This window comes from Littorina saxatilis, linkage group LG9, assembly GCF_037325665.1.
Source record: "Littorina saxatilis isolate snail1 linkage group LG9, US_GU_Lsax_2.0, whole genome shotgun sequence".
Lineage (NCBI taxonomy): Eukaryota > Metazoa > Mollusca > Gastropoda > Littorinimorpha > Littorinidae > Littorina > Littorina saxatilis.
This window is the reverse complement of record NC_090253.1, coordinates 25,262,587-25,277,948: the sequence shown is the minus strand read 5'-3', so window position 1 is coordinate 25,277,948 and position 15,362 is coordinate 25,262,587. Positions and strand designations below refer to the sequence as shown.

General features: G+C 39.4%; 2 protein-coding genes across 2 annotated transcripts in view; both read left to right on the top strand.

Annotated features, from left to right (window-relative positions):
- The window catches only part of LOC138977154 (cell surface glycoprotein 1-like), a 7,937-nt gene extending 2,253 nt beyond the window's left edge, over positions 1–5,684 (top strand). Inside the window, exons 4-13 of the mRNA XM_070350064.1 lie at positions 1–53; positions 380–437; positions 770–817; positions 1,654–1,793; positions 2,658–2,769; positions 3,313–3,402; positions 3,701–3,900; positions 4,213–4,270; positions 4,603–4,650; positions 5,513–5,684. The exon at positions 1–53 is cut by the window's left edge and continues 147 nt beyond it. Coding sequence (XP_070206165.1) covers positions 1–53; positions 380–437; positions 770–817; positions 1,654–1,793; positions 2,658–2,769; positions 3,313–3,402; positions 3,701–3,900; positions 4,213–4,270; positions 4,603–4,650; positions 5,513–5,661 — 956 coding nt within the window. The 3' untranslated portion in view covers positions 5,662–5,684. The remainder of the gene's footprint in view (positions 54–379; positions 438–769; positions 818–1,653; positions 1,794–2,657; positions 2,770–3,312; positions 3,403–3,700; positions 3,901–4,212; positions 4,271–4,602; positions 4,651–5,512) is intronic.
- A 434-nt stretch (positions 5,685–6,118) lies between these two features.
- LOC138977153 (mucin-2-like) lies at positions 6,119–15,059 on the top strand. Its single transcript, XM_070350063.1, has 14 exons — positions 6,119–6,618; positions 7,036–7,236; positions 7,535–7,734; positions 8,055–8,112; positions 8,453–8,500; positions 9,375–9,514; positions 10,418–10,529; positions 10,911–11,087; positions 11,385–11,584; positions 12,018–12,075; positions 12,416–12,463; positions 13,337–13,476; positions 14,346–14,457; positions 14,854–15,059. Exons 1-14 carry the CDS (start codon positions 6,444–6,446, stop codon positions 15,057–15,059), a joined length of 1,875 nt encoding a protein of 624 aa, XP_070206164.1. The 5' UTR covers positions 6,119–6,443.
- The last annotated feature ends 303 nt before the right edge of the window (positions 15,060–15,362 follow it).

The window sequence follows — 15,362 nt, the reverse complement described above, 5'->3', positions numbered from 1 at the left end:
AAAACGATAAACCCGACGGTGAAGTCTTCTCTTCAGTGGAGCCGGATCCAGAGGTGTGTGTGTGTGTGTGTGTGTGTGTGTGTGTGTGTGTGTGTGTGTGTGTGTGTGTGTGTGTGTGTGTTATTAAATGTGTGTGTTAATGTGTGTGTTAATGTGTGTGTTTGTGTGTGTGTTTGTGTATGTATGTGTCTGTGTGTGTGTGTGTGTGTGTGCGTGTATGTGTGTGTATAAGTTTATTGATACCGTATTTTCCATATGCTTCTAATGGTTGCATATATCCTCTAGGTTACTCTTTGTATTTGCTGACGATCGGATGCCTGGTGTGTGTAAGATACATATTTCATTTAAATAGTCTCTAAGTGTTGTGCTCGAATTTCAGACCAAACAGTTCAAACCAACCCCCAACGAGCCACTGCTGATCATCGTCAGGCCAGGAGGTGAGAATATTTAGTCACGTAGAAAGCATTTTGTTTGGCAATTTTACAGTGGTTATAGATAAAAAGAGGACATTATTTTCTGCAGTTGCAGTTTTGTTTCCTTAAGAAAGAAAGGGTAGAATTTCTTTCATTTTACACTTGGTAACTTACATTATGTTATTTTACTGGATATAATAAGATATAATGCTACTCTCATATGCGCTGTTCTTTATGTTACGCTTTCTGTGTTAGTTAAGTTCAAAATACCAAGACAAACCAAATGTTTTTTCTTATAAAAATGTTGTTTCCTTTTGAGACACGATTGTTAATCTTTGTTATCCTTGTTCCTACAGAAACACCCGAACAACCAACAGATGGATCACGTACACCACAGGATGTGGGTAAGTCCAATTCGAAGGTTCTGCAGCTTCCATTGCAACATATAATTATGTCCTTGCATGTGATGTTTTACAAGTGATACCTGACAATGTAAGGAGGGCACTTTTCCGGGTTTATATATGTCTCAGAAATCTGATGTCAGAAGAAAAAGATTGATTTACGGGTATCTTTATGCAGCAGTTTTGTCTTGCTTCATTTCTCTGAAAAATCTGATAGACAAAGGGAAGTTAGCGCTCTAAATGCATGCGACATGTGTGAGAGTTATGCCGAACCAGTCTCCTGACATCTGAGAGAATGACCAGTATTGGAATGAACAAGCGACTTTCATCCTCAAAAACTGAATTCAATTTACATTTTAACCTAAACAATAAATGACCGTTTTATTTCTGAAATGTAAATGAGGAAGTCTTGAAATAGTGGTCTGCCTAATTTGTTTTTGATTCTTCAGTTCCATTTCTCAAGCGCTGCAACACGAGGAGAATTTATTTGTTTGCTTAGCTAAATTGATGTTTTTACTTTGATGAATGTATTGACGAATTCATTTTATTCCATTTTCTGGGCTTGGTTTAATTGTAGTAATGTATTGTAAATTCCACAACAACCTTATCCAGTCAACTTTACAAATCTTCCAAATACATTAAAACCCATCCAAAAAAAAGTTCCTTGTCCTGTTATTTTTTGTTTCTTTTGATGAGCCAATATGTTGTTCATTATAGTGAGAAAGGAAGAGGTGCTTGCGATGTTCATTGTTCTGGATAATGTTGAAGTTGGGGACATGGATAACAGGCGTAGAGATTATGATTTTAAGTGTTGACTGGCAAGGTTATTTGATGTGCAGTGAATGAGGACCCCAACGCCGAGTTGGTGGCTGAGCTTCCTGAAGAGGATGGTAAGGTTCCCAAGGTGTACAAGGTGACCCCCAAAGACGACAGCCCAATCAAAGTTGACGATCCACGGGATGTGTTGGAGCAATCCAAAGTAAGATTCTGGATGTAGTTCTGTGTTAGTGTCCATTTGTTTGTTTGAAAGAGAGAGAGAGAGAGAGAGAGAGAGAGAGACAGACAGACAGACAGACAGACAGACAGACAGACAGACAGACAGACAGACAGACAGACAGACAGACAGAGGGGAGGGATGGAGACGCAACGACGCAAGTAGTTTATTTTGTTTGGCCATTACCCTTATCAGTGAAGAGGTGTGAACAAAAGATGTGCATCAAGTATAATTGCACTCCACATATGCGACAGGTAAATAAATCGTACAATAATATCAATTCACTCTACAGGACATTGAACTGAGAGGTTACTGTTTCTCTTTGCTAAAATGCTTGATACAAATGCATTGACACATATCTAACTACGTCGCCTTGTGAAGGGACTAAAAGCAAACTAAGGCAAAAGAAGTTTGGTTTTCTATAATATTTAAATGGAATAAAGTGTTCTCTTTAATTATTCAAATACCGGCAATACAAAAACAAAATGGACTTCATCTTCTTGTTGTCCTTTCAAAATGGACTCATCCTATCATAGTCATCATGCCTTTTATATCAGTAAGCGTGCAGAGCTTTTTTCAGAAATACCGAATTGAAACCTAGTCATAATAACTTGTTAAATGCCTTGATGTATTTAACAAAGATATGGTTTGATTTGATGAGGTGGGTAGTTAAGCCTGAAATAAAACATGTCTGTAATTGGCACTGTACAATTGATTGTTTAGTTACTTAGTTGTAACATTGACAGAGCAAGACAGTAGGTTCTTTTGCACCTGTACAATCACAGAATGATTGATTGCAGGAACGTTTTGTCTCAGAAAGTTTATGTTCTGATTGAATTTGTTTTACAGCCGGATGACAAGGACGACTTCCCTATCAACAAGTACGGCCCTGTCAGAGTTGTTGTAGTGGATAACACACCTGAGTCCAAACCTGTTGTGTTCTGCGAGAAACTAACGACAGGTAAGCCAACAGTGTTGTGATTGAGTGAATTTTGTGAAGGATGATGGCAGTTTTGTTTATTGGTAAGCTCATTTTTTTTAAATAAATTGGACCCAGTTAAGATTAAACGTGATTGATAATAATAATAATAATAATAATAATAATAATAATAATTATAATAATAATAATAATAATAATAATAATAATGATAATAATAATACGAGAATTTATAACGCGCACAGTCATATCTCACCACAAGGCGACTCAAGGCGCACTCATATACACTTACGCATAAGTTACATGAAGATGACAAGGCAACAACACAAACAGAGACACGGCACTCAGACAACTTGAGGCAGTGGAGTTTGACAAGATTGCAAAAGGTAATGCCGTTAGCAGAGACATTAATGAAGTATTGATGGAAGTTTGTTCATGCATCAATGGGACATACGTTGCAGGAACCACTGGAACACCAGTTGAACAAACCACAGGACCAGTAGAACAAACCACGGGGACCCTAACAGGACCACCCACAGGGACCCCTACAGCCAACACCACCCACAGGGACCCCAACAGAACCACCAACACCACCCACAGGGACCCCAACAGGACCACCCACAGGACTGACTACAGGAACAAGTGTTCCAACCACACGTAAGTTACTGTCTATATACCTTTAGCTGCCCAATGAATGCATGGATATTCCCACAGATTACTGGCACTATACATTCCCTTTCGTTTGAGTGGTCCCTCTCTTAACAAACTCAAGTGTTTTTGAACCCCAGCTTAAACACTACAGACACTTGCAAGTTGGCATGTTTGTCAGACGTGAAGCATGTCAGCGTGCCACTGCTCAATTGTTAAAGTGATAATGAGTTCATGTCTACATTAAAAAGCAGGTCTTTAACATTGTAAGTAAATGTTACAAATCTTTTGGTGTGGTCGATTTCAGAACCCACAGAGACTGGATGCCCACAGGAGATGAGTCCACAAGTACCAGGAGGCCCGGGTCCCATCGAAGGAGAGAAGCCTGGCACCTTTGTAGAAGTCAACGACTTCCCAACTGGTACTTTTGTTGAAGACGTCCCTGATGAAGATGAAAACGATAAACCCGACGGTGAAGTCTTCTCTTCAGTGGAGCCGGATCCAGAGGTGTGTGTGTGTGTGTGTGTGTGTGTGTGTGTGTGTGTGTGTCTGTGTGTGTGTGTGTGTGTGTTATTAAATGTGTGTGTTAATGTGTGTGTTAATGTGTATGTGTGTGTGTTTGTGTGTGTGTGTGTGTGTGTGTGTTTGTGTGTGTGTGTGTGTGTGTATAAGTTTATTGATACCGTATTTTCCATATGCTTCTAATGGTTGCATATATCCTCTAGGTTACTCTTTGTATTTGCTGACGATCGGATGCCTGGCGTGTGTAAGATACATATTTTATTTAAATAGTCTCTAAGTGTTGTGCTCGAATTTCAGACCAAACAGTTCAAACCAACCCCCAACGAGCCACTGCTGATCATCGTCAGGCCAGGAGGTGAGAATATTTAGTCACGTAGAAAGCATTTTGTTTGGCAATTTTACAGTGGTTATAGATAAAAAGAGGACATTATTTTCTGCAGTTGCAGTTTTGTTTCCTTAAGAAAGAAAGGGTAGAATTTCTTTCATTTTACACTTGGTAACTTACATTATGTTATTTTACTGGATATAATAAGATATAATTCTACTCTCATATGCGCTGTTCTTTATGTTACGCTTTCTGTGTTAGTTAAGTTCAAAATACCAAGACAAACCAAATGTTTTTTCTTATAAAAATGTTGTTTCCTTTTGAGACACGATTGTTAATCTTTGTTATCCTTGTTCCTACAGAAACACCCGAACAACCAACAGATGGATCACGTACACCACAGGATGTGGGTAAGTCCAATTCGAAGGTTCTGCAGCTTCCATTGCAACATATAATTATGTCCTTGTATGTGATGTTTTACCAGTGATACCTAACAATGTAAGGAGGGCACTTTTCCGTGTTTATATATGTCTTAGAAATCTTATGTCAGAAGAAAAAGATTGATTTATAGGTATCTTTATGCAGCAGTTTTGTCTTGCTTCATTTCTCTGAAAAATCTGATAGAGAAAGGGAAGTAAGCGCTCTAAATGCATGGACATGTGTGAGAGTTATGCCGAACCAGTCTCCTGACATCTGAGAGAATGACCAGCATTGAAATGAACAAGCGGTTTTCATCCTCAAAAACTTAATTAAATTTCCATTTTGAAAGGCAAATCAAATGACCGTTTTAATTTTGAAATGTAAATGAGGAAGTCTTGAAATAGTGGTCTGACTAATTTGTTTACGATTCTTCAGTTACCTTTCTGAAACGCTGCAACACGAGGAATATTTTATTCTTTGCTTAGCTAAATTGATGTTTTTATTTTGGTGAATGTATTCACAAATTCATTTTATTCCATTTTTTGGGATGGGTTTTATTGTAGTAGGAAGATCTGTGAAGCAAATGTTCCCCGAAATATTGGAAATTCCACCACAAACTTATCAACTCAACCTCACAAATCTTCCTAACACAATAAAACCCATCCGAAAAAAGTTCCTTGCCCTTTTAATTCTTGTTTCTTTTGATGAGCCAACATGTTGTTCATTAAAGTGAGAGAGGAAGAGGTGCTTGCGATGTTCATTGTTCTGGATAATGTTGAAGTTGGGGACATGGATAACAGGCGTTGAGATTATGATTGTAAGTGTTGACTGGCAAGGTTATTTGATGTGCAGTGAATGAGGACCCCAACGCCGAGTTGGTGGCTGAGCTTCCTGAAGAGGATGGTAAGGTGTACAAGGTGACCCCTAAAGACGACAGCCCCATCAAAGTAGACGATCCACGGGATGTGTTGGAGCAATCTAAAGTAAGATTCTGGCTGTAATTCTGTGTTAGTGTCCAATAGTTTGTTTGAGAGAGAGAAAGAGAGAGAGAAAGAGAGAGAGAGAGAGACAGACAAACAGACAGACAGACAGACAGACAGACAGACAGACAGACAGACAGACAGACAGACAGACAGACAGATGGGAGGGATGGAGACGCAACGACGCAAGTGGTTTATTTTGTTGGCCATTACCCTCATGAAGGGGTGTGAACAAAAGAGGTGCTTAAACTAAACTTGCACTCCACATATGCAACAGGTAAATAAATCGTACAATAATATCAATTCACTCTACACGACATTTAAGTGAGAGGTTACTGTTTGTTTTAGCTAAAATGCTTGATACAAATGCATCGACACATATCTAACAACGTCGACTTGTGAAGGGACTAAAAGCAAACTAAGGCGACAAAGGTTTGGTTTTCTATATTGTTTAAATAGAAGAAAGTGTTGTCTTAAATTATTCAAATACCGGTAATACAAAAACAAAATGGACTTCATCTTCTTGTTGTCCTTTCAAAATGGACTCATCCTATCATAGTCATCATGCCTTTTATATCAGTAAGCGTGCAGAGCTTTTTTCAGAAATACCGAATTGAAACCTAGCCATAATAGCTTGTTGAATGCCTTTATATATTTAACAAAGATATGGTTTAATTTGATAATGTGGGTAGTTAAGCCTGAAATAAAACTTGTCTGTAATTGGCACTTTACAATGTATTACTTAGGTACTTACATTTTAAAGGGCAAGACAGTAAATTATTTTACACCTGTACAATCACAGAATGATTGATTGCCGGAATGTTTTGTCTCAGAAAGTTTATGTTCTGATTGAATTTGTTTTACAGCCGGATGACAAGGACGACTTCCCTATCAACAAGTACGGCCCTGTCAGAGTTGTTGTAGTAGATAACACACCTGAGCCCAAACCTGTTGTGTTCTGCGAGAAACTCACGACAGGTAAGCCAAGAGTGTTGTGATTGAGGGGATTTTGTGAAGGTGATTTTAGTTTTGTTAATTGGTATGCTCATTTTTTAAAATAAATTGGACCCAGTTAAGATTAAACGTGATTGATAATAATAATAATAATAATAATAATAATAATAATAATAATAATAATAATAATGATAATAATAATACGAGAATTTATAACGCGCACAGTCATATCTCACCACAAGGCGACTCAAGGCGCACTCATATACACTTACGCATAAGTTACATGAAGATGACAAGGCAACAACACAAACAGAGACACGGCACTCAGACAACTTGAGGCAGTGGAGTTTGACAAGATTGCAAAAGGTAATGCCGTTAGCAGAGACATTAATGAAGTATTGATGGAAGTTTGTTCATGCATTAATGGGACATACGTTGCAGGAACCACTGGAACACCAGTTGAACAAACCACAGGACCAGTAATACAAACCACGGGGATCCTAACAGGACCACCCACAGGGCCCCCAACAGAACCACCAACACCACCCACAGGGACCCCAACAGAACCACCAACACCACCCACAGGGACCCCAACAGGACCACCCACAGGACTGACTACAGGAACAAGTGTTCCAACCACACGTAAGTTACTGTCTATATACCTTTAGCTGCCCAATGAATGCATGGATATTCCCAAATATTACTGGCACTATACATTCCCTTTCGTTTGAGTGGTCCCTCTCTTAACAAACTCAAGTGTTTTTGAACCCCAGCTTAAACACTACAGACACTTGCAAGTTGGCATGTTTGTCAGACGTGAAGCATGTCAGCGTGCCACTGCTCAATTGTTAAAGTGATAATGAGTTCATGTCTACATTAAAAAGCAGGTCTTTAACATTGTAAGTAAATGTTACAAATCTTTTGGTGTGGTCGATTTCAGAACCCACAGAGACTGGATGCCCACAGGAGATGAGTCCACAAGTACCAGGAGGCCCGGGTCCCATCGAAGGAGAGAAGCCTGGCACCTTCGTAGAAGTCAACGACTTCCCAACTGGTACTTTTGTTGAAGACGTCCCTGATGAAGATGAAAACGATAAACCCGACGGTGAAGTCTTCTCTTCAGTGGAGCCGGATCCAGAGGTGTGTGTGTGTGTGTGTGTGTGTGTGTGTGTGTGTGTGTGTGTGTGTCTGTGTGTGTGTGTGTGTGTTATTAAATGTGTGTGTCTGTGTGTGTGTGTTAATGTGTATGTGTGTGTGTTTGTGTGTGTGTGTGTGTGTGTGTGTGTTTGTGTGTGTGTGTGTGTGTGTATAAGTTTATTGATACCGTATTTTCCATATGCTACTAATGGTTGCATATATCCTCTAGGTTACTCTTTGTATTTGCTGACGATCGGATGCCTGGCGTGTGTAAGATACATATTTTATTTAAATAGTCTCTAAGTGTTGTGCTCGAATTTCAGACCAAACAGTTCAAACCAACCCCCAACGAGCCACTGCTGATCATCGTCAGGCCAGGAGGTGAGAATATTTAGTCACGTAGAAAGCATTTTGTTTGGCAATTTTACAGTGGTTATAGATAAAAAGAGGACATTATTTTCTGCAGTTGCAATTCTTTTTCCTCAAGAAAGAAATGGTAGAATTTCTTTCATTTTACACTTGGTAATTATATCATGTTATTTTACTGGATATAATAGGATATAACGCTACTTTCATATGCGCTGCTCTTTATGTTACGCTTTCTGTGTTAGTTATGTTCAAAATAAATCAGTTTGCAAGACAAACAAAATCTTTTTTCTCATAAATATGTTGTTTCCTATTGAGACACGATTGTTAATCTTTGTTATCCTTGTTCCTACAGAAACACCCGAACAACCAACAGATGGATCACGTACACCACAGGATGTGGGTAAGTCCAATTCCGAAGGTTCTGCAGCTTTTGTTGCAACATATCATATGTCCTTGTATGTGATGTTTTACCAGTGATACGTAACAATATAAAGAGGGCACTTTTCCGGGTTTATATATGTCTCAGAAATCTGATGTCAGAAGAAAAAGATTGATTTACGGGTATCTTTATGCAGCAGTTTTGTCTTGCTTCATTTCTCTGACAAATCTGATAGACAAAGGGAAGTAAGCGCTCTAAATGCATTCGACATGTGTAATAGAGTAGGTGAGAGTTATGCGGAACCAGTCTCCTGACATCTGAGAGAATGACCAGCATTGAAATGAACAAGCGGTTTTCATCCTCAAAAACTTAATTAAATTTCCATTTTGAAAGGCAAATCAAATGACCGTTTTAATTTTGAAATGTAAATGAGGAAGTCTTGAAATAGTGGTCTGGCTAATTTTTACGATTCTTCAGTTCCCTTTCTCAAGCGCTGCAACACGAGGAATGATTAATTCTTTGCTTAGCTAAATTGATGTTTTTATTTTGTTGAATGTATTCACGAATTCATTTTATTCCATTTTTTGGGATGGGTCTTATTGTAGTAGGAAGATCTGTGAAGCAAATGTTCTCCGAAATATTGGAAATTCCACCACAAACTTATCAACTCAACCTCACAAATCTTCCTAATACAATAAAACCAATCCGAAAAAAAGTTCCTTGCCCTGTTATTTCTTGTTTCTTTTGATGAGCCAACATATTGTTTATTATAGTGAGAGAGGAAGAGGTGCTTGCGATGTTCATTGTTTTGGATAATGTTGAAGTTGGGGACATGGATAACAGGCGTAGAGATTATGATTTAAAGTGTTGACTGGCAAGGTTATTTGATGTGCAGTAAAAGAGGACCCCAACGCCGAGTTGGTGGCTGAGCTTCCTGAAGAGGATGGTAAGGTTCCCAAGGTGTACAAGGTGACCCCCAAAGACGACAGCCCAATCAAAGTTGACGATCCACGGGATGTGTTGGAGCAATCCAAAGTAAGATTCTGGCTGTAGTTCTGTGTCAGCGTCCAATTGTTTGTTTGAGAGAGAGAGAGAGAGAGTGACAGACAGACAGACAGACAGACAGACAGACAGACAGACGGACAGACAGACAGACAGACAGACAGACAGACAGACAGACAGACGGACGGACAGACAGACAGACAGACAGACAGACAGACAGACAGAGAGAGAGGGGAGGGATGGAGACACAACGACGCAAGTGGTTTATTTTGTTTGGCAATTACCCTCATGAAGGGGTGTGAACAAAAGAGGTGCTTAAACTAAACTTGCACTCCACATATGCAACAGGTAAATACATCGGACAATAATATCAATTCACTCTACACAACATTTAACTGAGAGGTTACTGTTTCTTTTAAATTACATGCTTTTTACAAATGCATCGACACATATCTAACAACGTCGACTTGTGAAGAGGCTGAAAGCAAACTAAGGCAAAAGAGGTTTGGTTTTCTTTTATGTTTAAATAGAATAAAGTGTTGTCTTAAATTATTCAAATACCGGCAATACAAAAACCAAAATGAACTTGATCTTCTTGTTGTCCTTGCAAAACGGACTCATCCTATCATAGTCATCATGCCTTTTATATCAGTATGCGTGCACAGCTTGTTCTGAAATACCGAATTGAAACCTAGCCATAATAACTTGTTAAATGCCTTTATATATTTAACAAAGATGTGGTTTAATTTAATGATGTGGGTAGCTAAGCCTAAAATAAAACTTGTCTGTAATTGGCACTGTACAATGTATTACTTAGTTACTTACATTTCAAAGGGCAAGACAGTAAGTTCTTTTACACTTGTACAATCACAGAATGATTGATTGCAGGAACGTTTGTCTGACAAAGTTTATGTTCTGATTGAATTTGTTTTACAGCCGGATGACAAGGACGACTTCCCTATCAACAAGTACGGCCCTGTCAGAGTTGTTGTAGTGGATAACACACCTGAGTCCAAACCTGTTGTGTTCTGCGAGAAACTAACGACAGGTAAGCCAACAGTGTTGTGATTGAGTGCATTTTGTGAAGGTGATTTTAGTTTTGTTAATTGGTATGCTCATTTTTAAAAAAAAATAAATTGGACCCAGTTAGGATTATACGTGATTGATAATAATAATAATAATGATAATAATAATACGAGAATTTGTAACGCGCACATATCTCACCACAAGGCGACTCAAGGCGCACTCATATACATTTACGCATAAATTACATGAAGATGACAAGGCAACAACACAAACAGAGACACGGCACTCAGGCAGCTTGAGGCAGTGGAGTTTGACAAGATTGCAAAAGGTAATGCCCTTAGCATAGACATCAATGTAGTATTGATGGAAGGTTGTTAATGCATTAATGGGACATACGTTGCAGGAACAACTGGAACACCAGTACGACCAACCACAGGACCAGTAGAACAAACCACAGGGACCCCTACAGGACCACCCACAGGGACCCCAACAAGACCACTAGGACCACCCACAGGGCCCCCAACAGGACCACCAACACCACCCACGGGACTGACTACAGGAACAAGTGTTCCAACCACACGTAAGTTACTGTCTATATACCTTTAGCTGCCCAATGAATGCATGGATATTCCCAAAGATTACTGGCACTATACATTCCCTTTCGTTTGAGTGGTCCCTCTCTTAACAAACTCAAGTGTTTTTGAACCCCAGCTGAAACACTACAGACACTTGCAAGTCGGCAAGTTTGTCAGACGTGAAGCATGTCAGCGTGCCACTGCTCAATTGTTAAAGTGTTTATGAGTTCATGTCTGCGTCAAAAAGCAGGTCTTTAACATAGTAAGTGCATGTTACAATCTTTTGGTGTGGTCGATTTCAGAACCCACAGAGACTGGATGCCCACAGGAGATGAGTCCACAAGTACCAGGAGGCCCGGGTCCCATCGAAGGAGAGAAGCCTGGCACCTTCGTAGAAGTCAACGACTTCCCAACTGGTACTTTTGTTGAAGACGTCCCTGATGAAGATGAAAACGATAAACCCGACGGTGAAGTCTTTTCTTCAGTGGAGCCAGATCCAGAGGTGTGTGTGTGTGTGTGTGTGTGTGTGTGTGTGTGTGTTAATGTGTGTGTTAATGTGTGTGTTAATGTGTGTGTGTGTGTTTGTGTGTGTGTGTGTGTGTGCGTGCATGTGCGTGTGTGTGTGTGTGTTTGTGTTTGTGTGTGTGTATAAGTTTCTTTATACCTTTCAGTTTACTGTGAAATCTTTTCTTCAGTGGAGCCATCCTGAGGTGTGTGTGTGTGTGTGTGTGTGTGTGTGTGTGTGTGTGAGTGTGTGTGTGTGTATATACGTTTCTTGATACCTTTCAGTTTACTTTACGTATGTTCCATGTGCTACTAATGGTTGTTGCATATCCTCTCGGTTACTCTTTGTGTTTGCTTATGATCAGTTGCCTGTCCTGTGTAAGATACAGACTTTATTTAAATAGTCTCTAAGTGTTGTGCTCGAATTTCAGACCAATCAGTTCAAACCAACCCCCAACGAGCCACTGCTGATCATCGTCAGGCCAGGAGGTGAGAATATTTAGTCACGTAGAAAGCATTGTGTTTGACAATTTTACAGTGGTTATAAATGAAAAGAGGACATTATTTTCTGCAGTTGCATATCTCTTTCCTCAAGAAAGAAATGGTAGAATTTCTTTCATTTTACACTTGGTAATTATATCATGTTATTTTACTGGATATAATAGGATATAACGCTACTTTCATATGCGCTGCTCTTTATGTTACGCTTTCTGTGTTAGTTATGTTCAAAATAAATCAGTTTGCAAGACAAACCAAATGTTTTTTCTCATAAATATGTTGTTTCCTATTGAGACACGATTGTTAATCTTTGTTATCCTTGTTCCTACAGAAACACCCGAACAACCAACAGATGGATCACGTACACCACAGGATGTGGGTAAGTCCAATTCGAAGGTTCTGCAGCTTTTGTTGCAACATATCATATGTCCTTGTATGTGATGTTTTACCAGTGATACGTAACAATATAAGGAGGGCACTTTTCCGGGTTTATATATGTCTCAGAAATCTGATGTCAGAAGAAAAAGATTGATTTACGGGTATCTTTATGCAGCAGTTTTGTCTTGCTTCATTTCTCTGACAAATCTGATAGACAAAGGGAAGTAAGCGCTCTAAATGCATTCGACATGTGTAATAGAGTAGGTGAGAGTTATGCCGAACCAGTCTCCTGACATCTGAGAGAATGACCAGCATTGAAATGAACAAGCGATTTTCATCCTCAAAAACTTAATTAAATTTCCATTTTGAAATGCAAATCAAATGACCGTTTTAATTTTGAAATGTAAATGAGGAAGTCTTAAAATAGTGGTCTGGTTAATTTTTACGATTCTTCAGTTCCCTTTCTCAAGCGCTGCAACACGAGGAATGATTAATTCTTTGCTTAGCTAAATTGATGTTTTTATTTTGTTGAATGTATTCACGAATTCATTTTATTCCATTTTTTGGGATGGGTCTTATTGTAGTAGGAAGATCTGTGAAGCAAATGTTCTCCGAAATATTGGAAATTCCACCACAAACTTATCAACTCAACCTCACAAATCTTCCTAATACAATAAAACCAATCCGAAAAAAAGTTCCTTGCCCTGTTATTTCTTGTTTCTTTTGATGAGCCAACATATTGTTTATTATAGTGAGAGAGGAAGAGGTGCTTGCGATGTTCATTGTTTTGGATAATGTTGAAGTTGGGGACATGGATAACAGGCGTAGAGATTATGATTTAAAGTGTTGACTGGCAAGGTTATTTGATGTGCAGTAAAAGAGGACCCCAACGCCGAGTTGGTGGCTGAGCTTCCTGAAGAGGATGGTAAGGTTCCCAAGGTGTACAAGGTGACCCCCAAAGACGACAGCCCAATCAAAGTTGACGATCCACGGGATGTGTTGGAGCAATCCAAAGTAAGATTCTGGCTGTAGTTCTGTGTCAGCGTCCAATTGTTTGTTTGAGAGAGAGAGAGAGAGAGACAGACAGACAGACAGACAGACAGACAGACAGACAGACAGACAGACAGACGGACAGACAGACAGACAGACAGACATACAGACAGAGAGAGAGGGGAGGGATGGAGACGCAACGACGCAAGTGGTTTATTTTGTTTGGCAATTACCCTCATGAAGGGGTGTGAACAAAAGAGGTGCTTAAACTAAACTTGCACTCCACATATGCAACAGGTAAATAAATCGTACAATAATATCAATTCACTCTACACGAGATTTAAGGGAGAGGTTACTGTTTCTCTTTGCTAAAATGCTTGATACAAATGCATTGACACATATCTAACTACGTCGCCTTGTGAAGGGACTAAAAGCAAACTAAGGCAAAAGAAGTTTGGTTTTCTATAATATTTAAATGGAATAAAGTGTTCTCTTTAATTATTCAAATACCGGCAATACAAAAACCAGACTGGACTTTATCTTTTTGTTTGTCCTTGCAAAATGGACTCATCCTATCATTGTCATTATGCCTTTTATATTAGTAAGCGTGCACAGCTAGTTCTGAAATGCCAAATTGAAACCTAGTCATAATAACTTGTTAAATGCCTTGATGTATTTAACAAAGATATGGTTTGATTTGATGAGGTGGGTAGTTAAGCCTGAAATAAAACATGTCTGTAATTGGCACTGTACAATTGATTGTTTAGTTACTTAGTTGTAACATTGACAGAGCAAGACAGTAGGTTCTTTTGCACCTGTACAATCACAGAATGATTGATTGCAGGAACGTTTTGTCTCAGAAAGTTTATGTTCTGATTGAATTTGTTTTACAGCCGGATGACAAGGACGACTTCCCTATCAACAAGTACGGCCCTGTCAGAGTTGTTGTAGTGGATAACACACCTGAGTCCAAACCTGTTGTGTTCTGCGAGAAACTAACGACAGGTAAGCCAAGAGTGTTGTGATTGAGGGGATTTTGTGAAGGTGATTTTAGTTTTGTTAATTGGTATGCTCATTTTTTTTAAAAATAAATTGGACCCAGTTAAGATTAAACGTGAATGATAATAATAATAATAATAATAATAATAATGATAATAATAATACGAGAATTTATAACGCGCACAGTCATATCTCACCACAAGGCGACTCAAGGCGCACTCATATACACTTACGCATAAGTTACATGAAGATGACAAGGCAACAACACAAACAGAGACACGGCACTCAGGCAACTTGAGGCAGTGGAGTTTGACAAGATTGCAAAAGGTAATGCCGTTAGCAGAGACATTAATGAAGTATTGATGGAAGTTTGTTCATGCATTAATGGGACATACGTTGCAGGAACCACTGGAACACCAGTTGAACAAACCACAGGACCAGTAGAACAAACCACAGGGACCCCATCAGGACCACCCACAGGGACCCCATCAGGACCACCCACAGGGACCCCAACAGGACCACCAACACCACCCACAGGGACCCCAACAGGACTGACTACAGGACCAAGTGTTCCAACCACACGTAAGTTACTGTCTATATACCTTTAGCTGCCCAATGAATGCATAGATATTCCCAAAGATTACTGGCACTATACATTCCCTTTCGTTTGAGTGGTCCCTCTCTTAACAAACTCAAGTGTTTTTGAACCCCAGCTGAAACACTACAGACACTTGCAAGTTGGCAAGTTTGTCAGACGTGAAGCATGTCAGCGTGCCACTGCTCAATTGTTAAAGTGTTTATGAGTTCATGTCTGCGTCAAAAAGCAGGTCTTTAACATAGTAAGTGCATGTTACAATCTTTTGGTGTGGTCGATTTCAGAACCCACAGAGACTGGATGCCCACAGGAGATG

Coding starts and splice junctions, on each gene's coding strand:
- LOC138977153 (XM_070350063.1), top strand. CDS start 6,444: ATGATTGATTGCCGGAATGTTTTGTCTCAGAAAGTTTATGTTCTGATT. Junction 7,735..8,054: donor CAGTGGAGCCGGATCCAGAG/GTGTGTGTGTGT, acceptor CTCGAATTTCAG/ACCAAACAGTTCAAACCAAC. Junction 11,088..11,384: donor AACAAGTGTTCCAACCACAC/GTAAGTTACTGT, acceptor GGTCGATTTCAG/AACCCACAGAGACTGGATGC.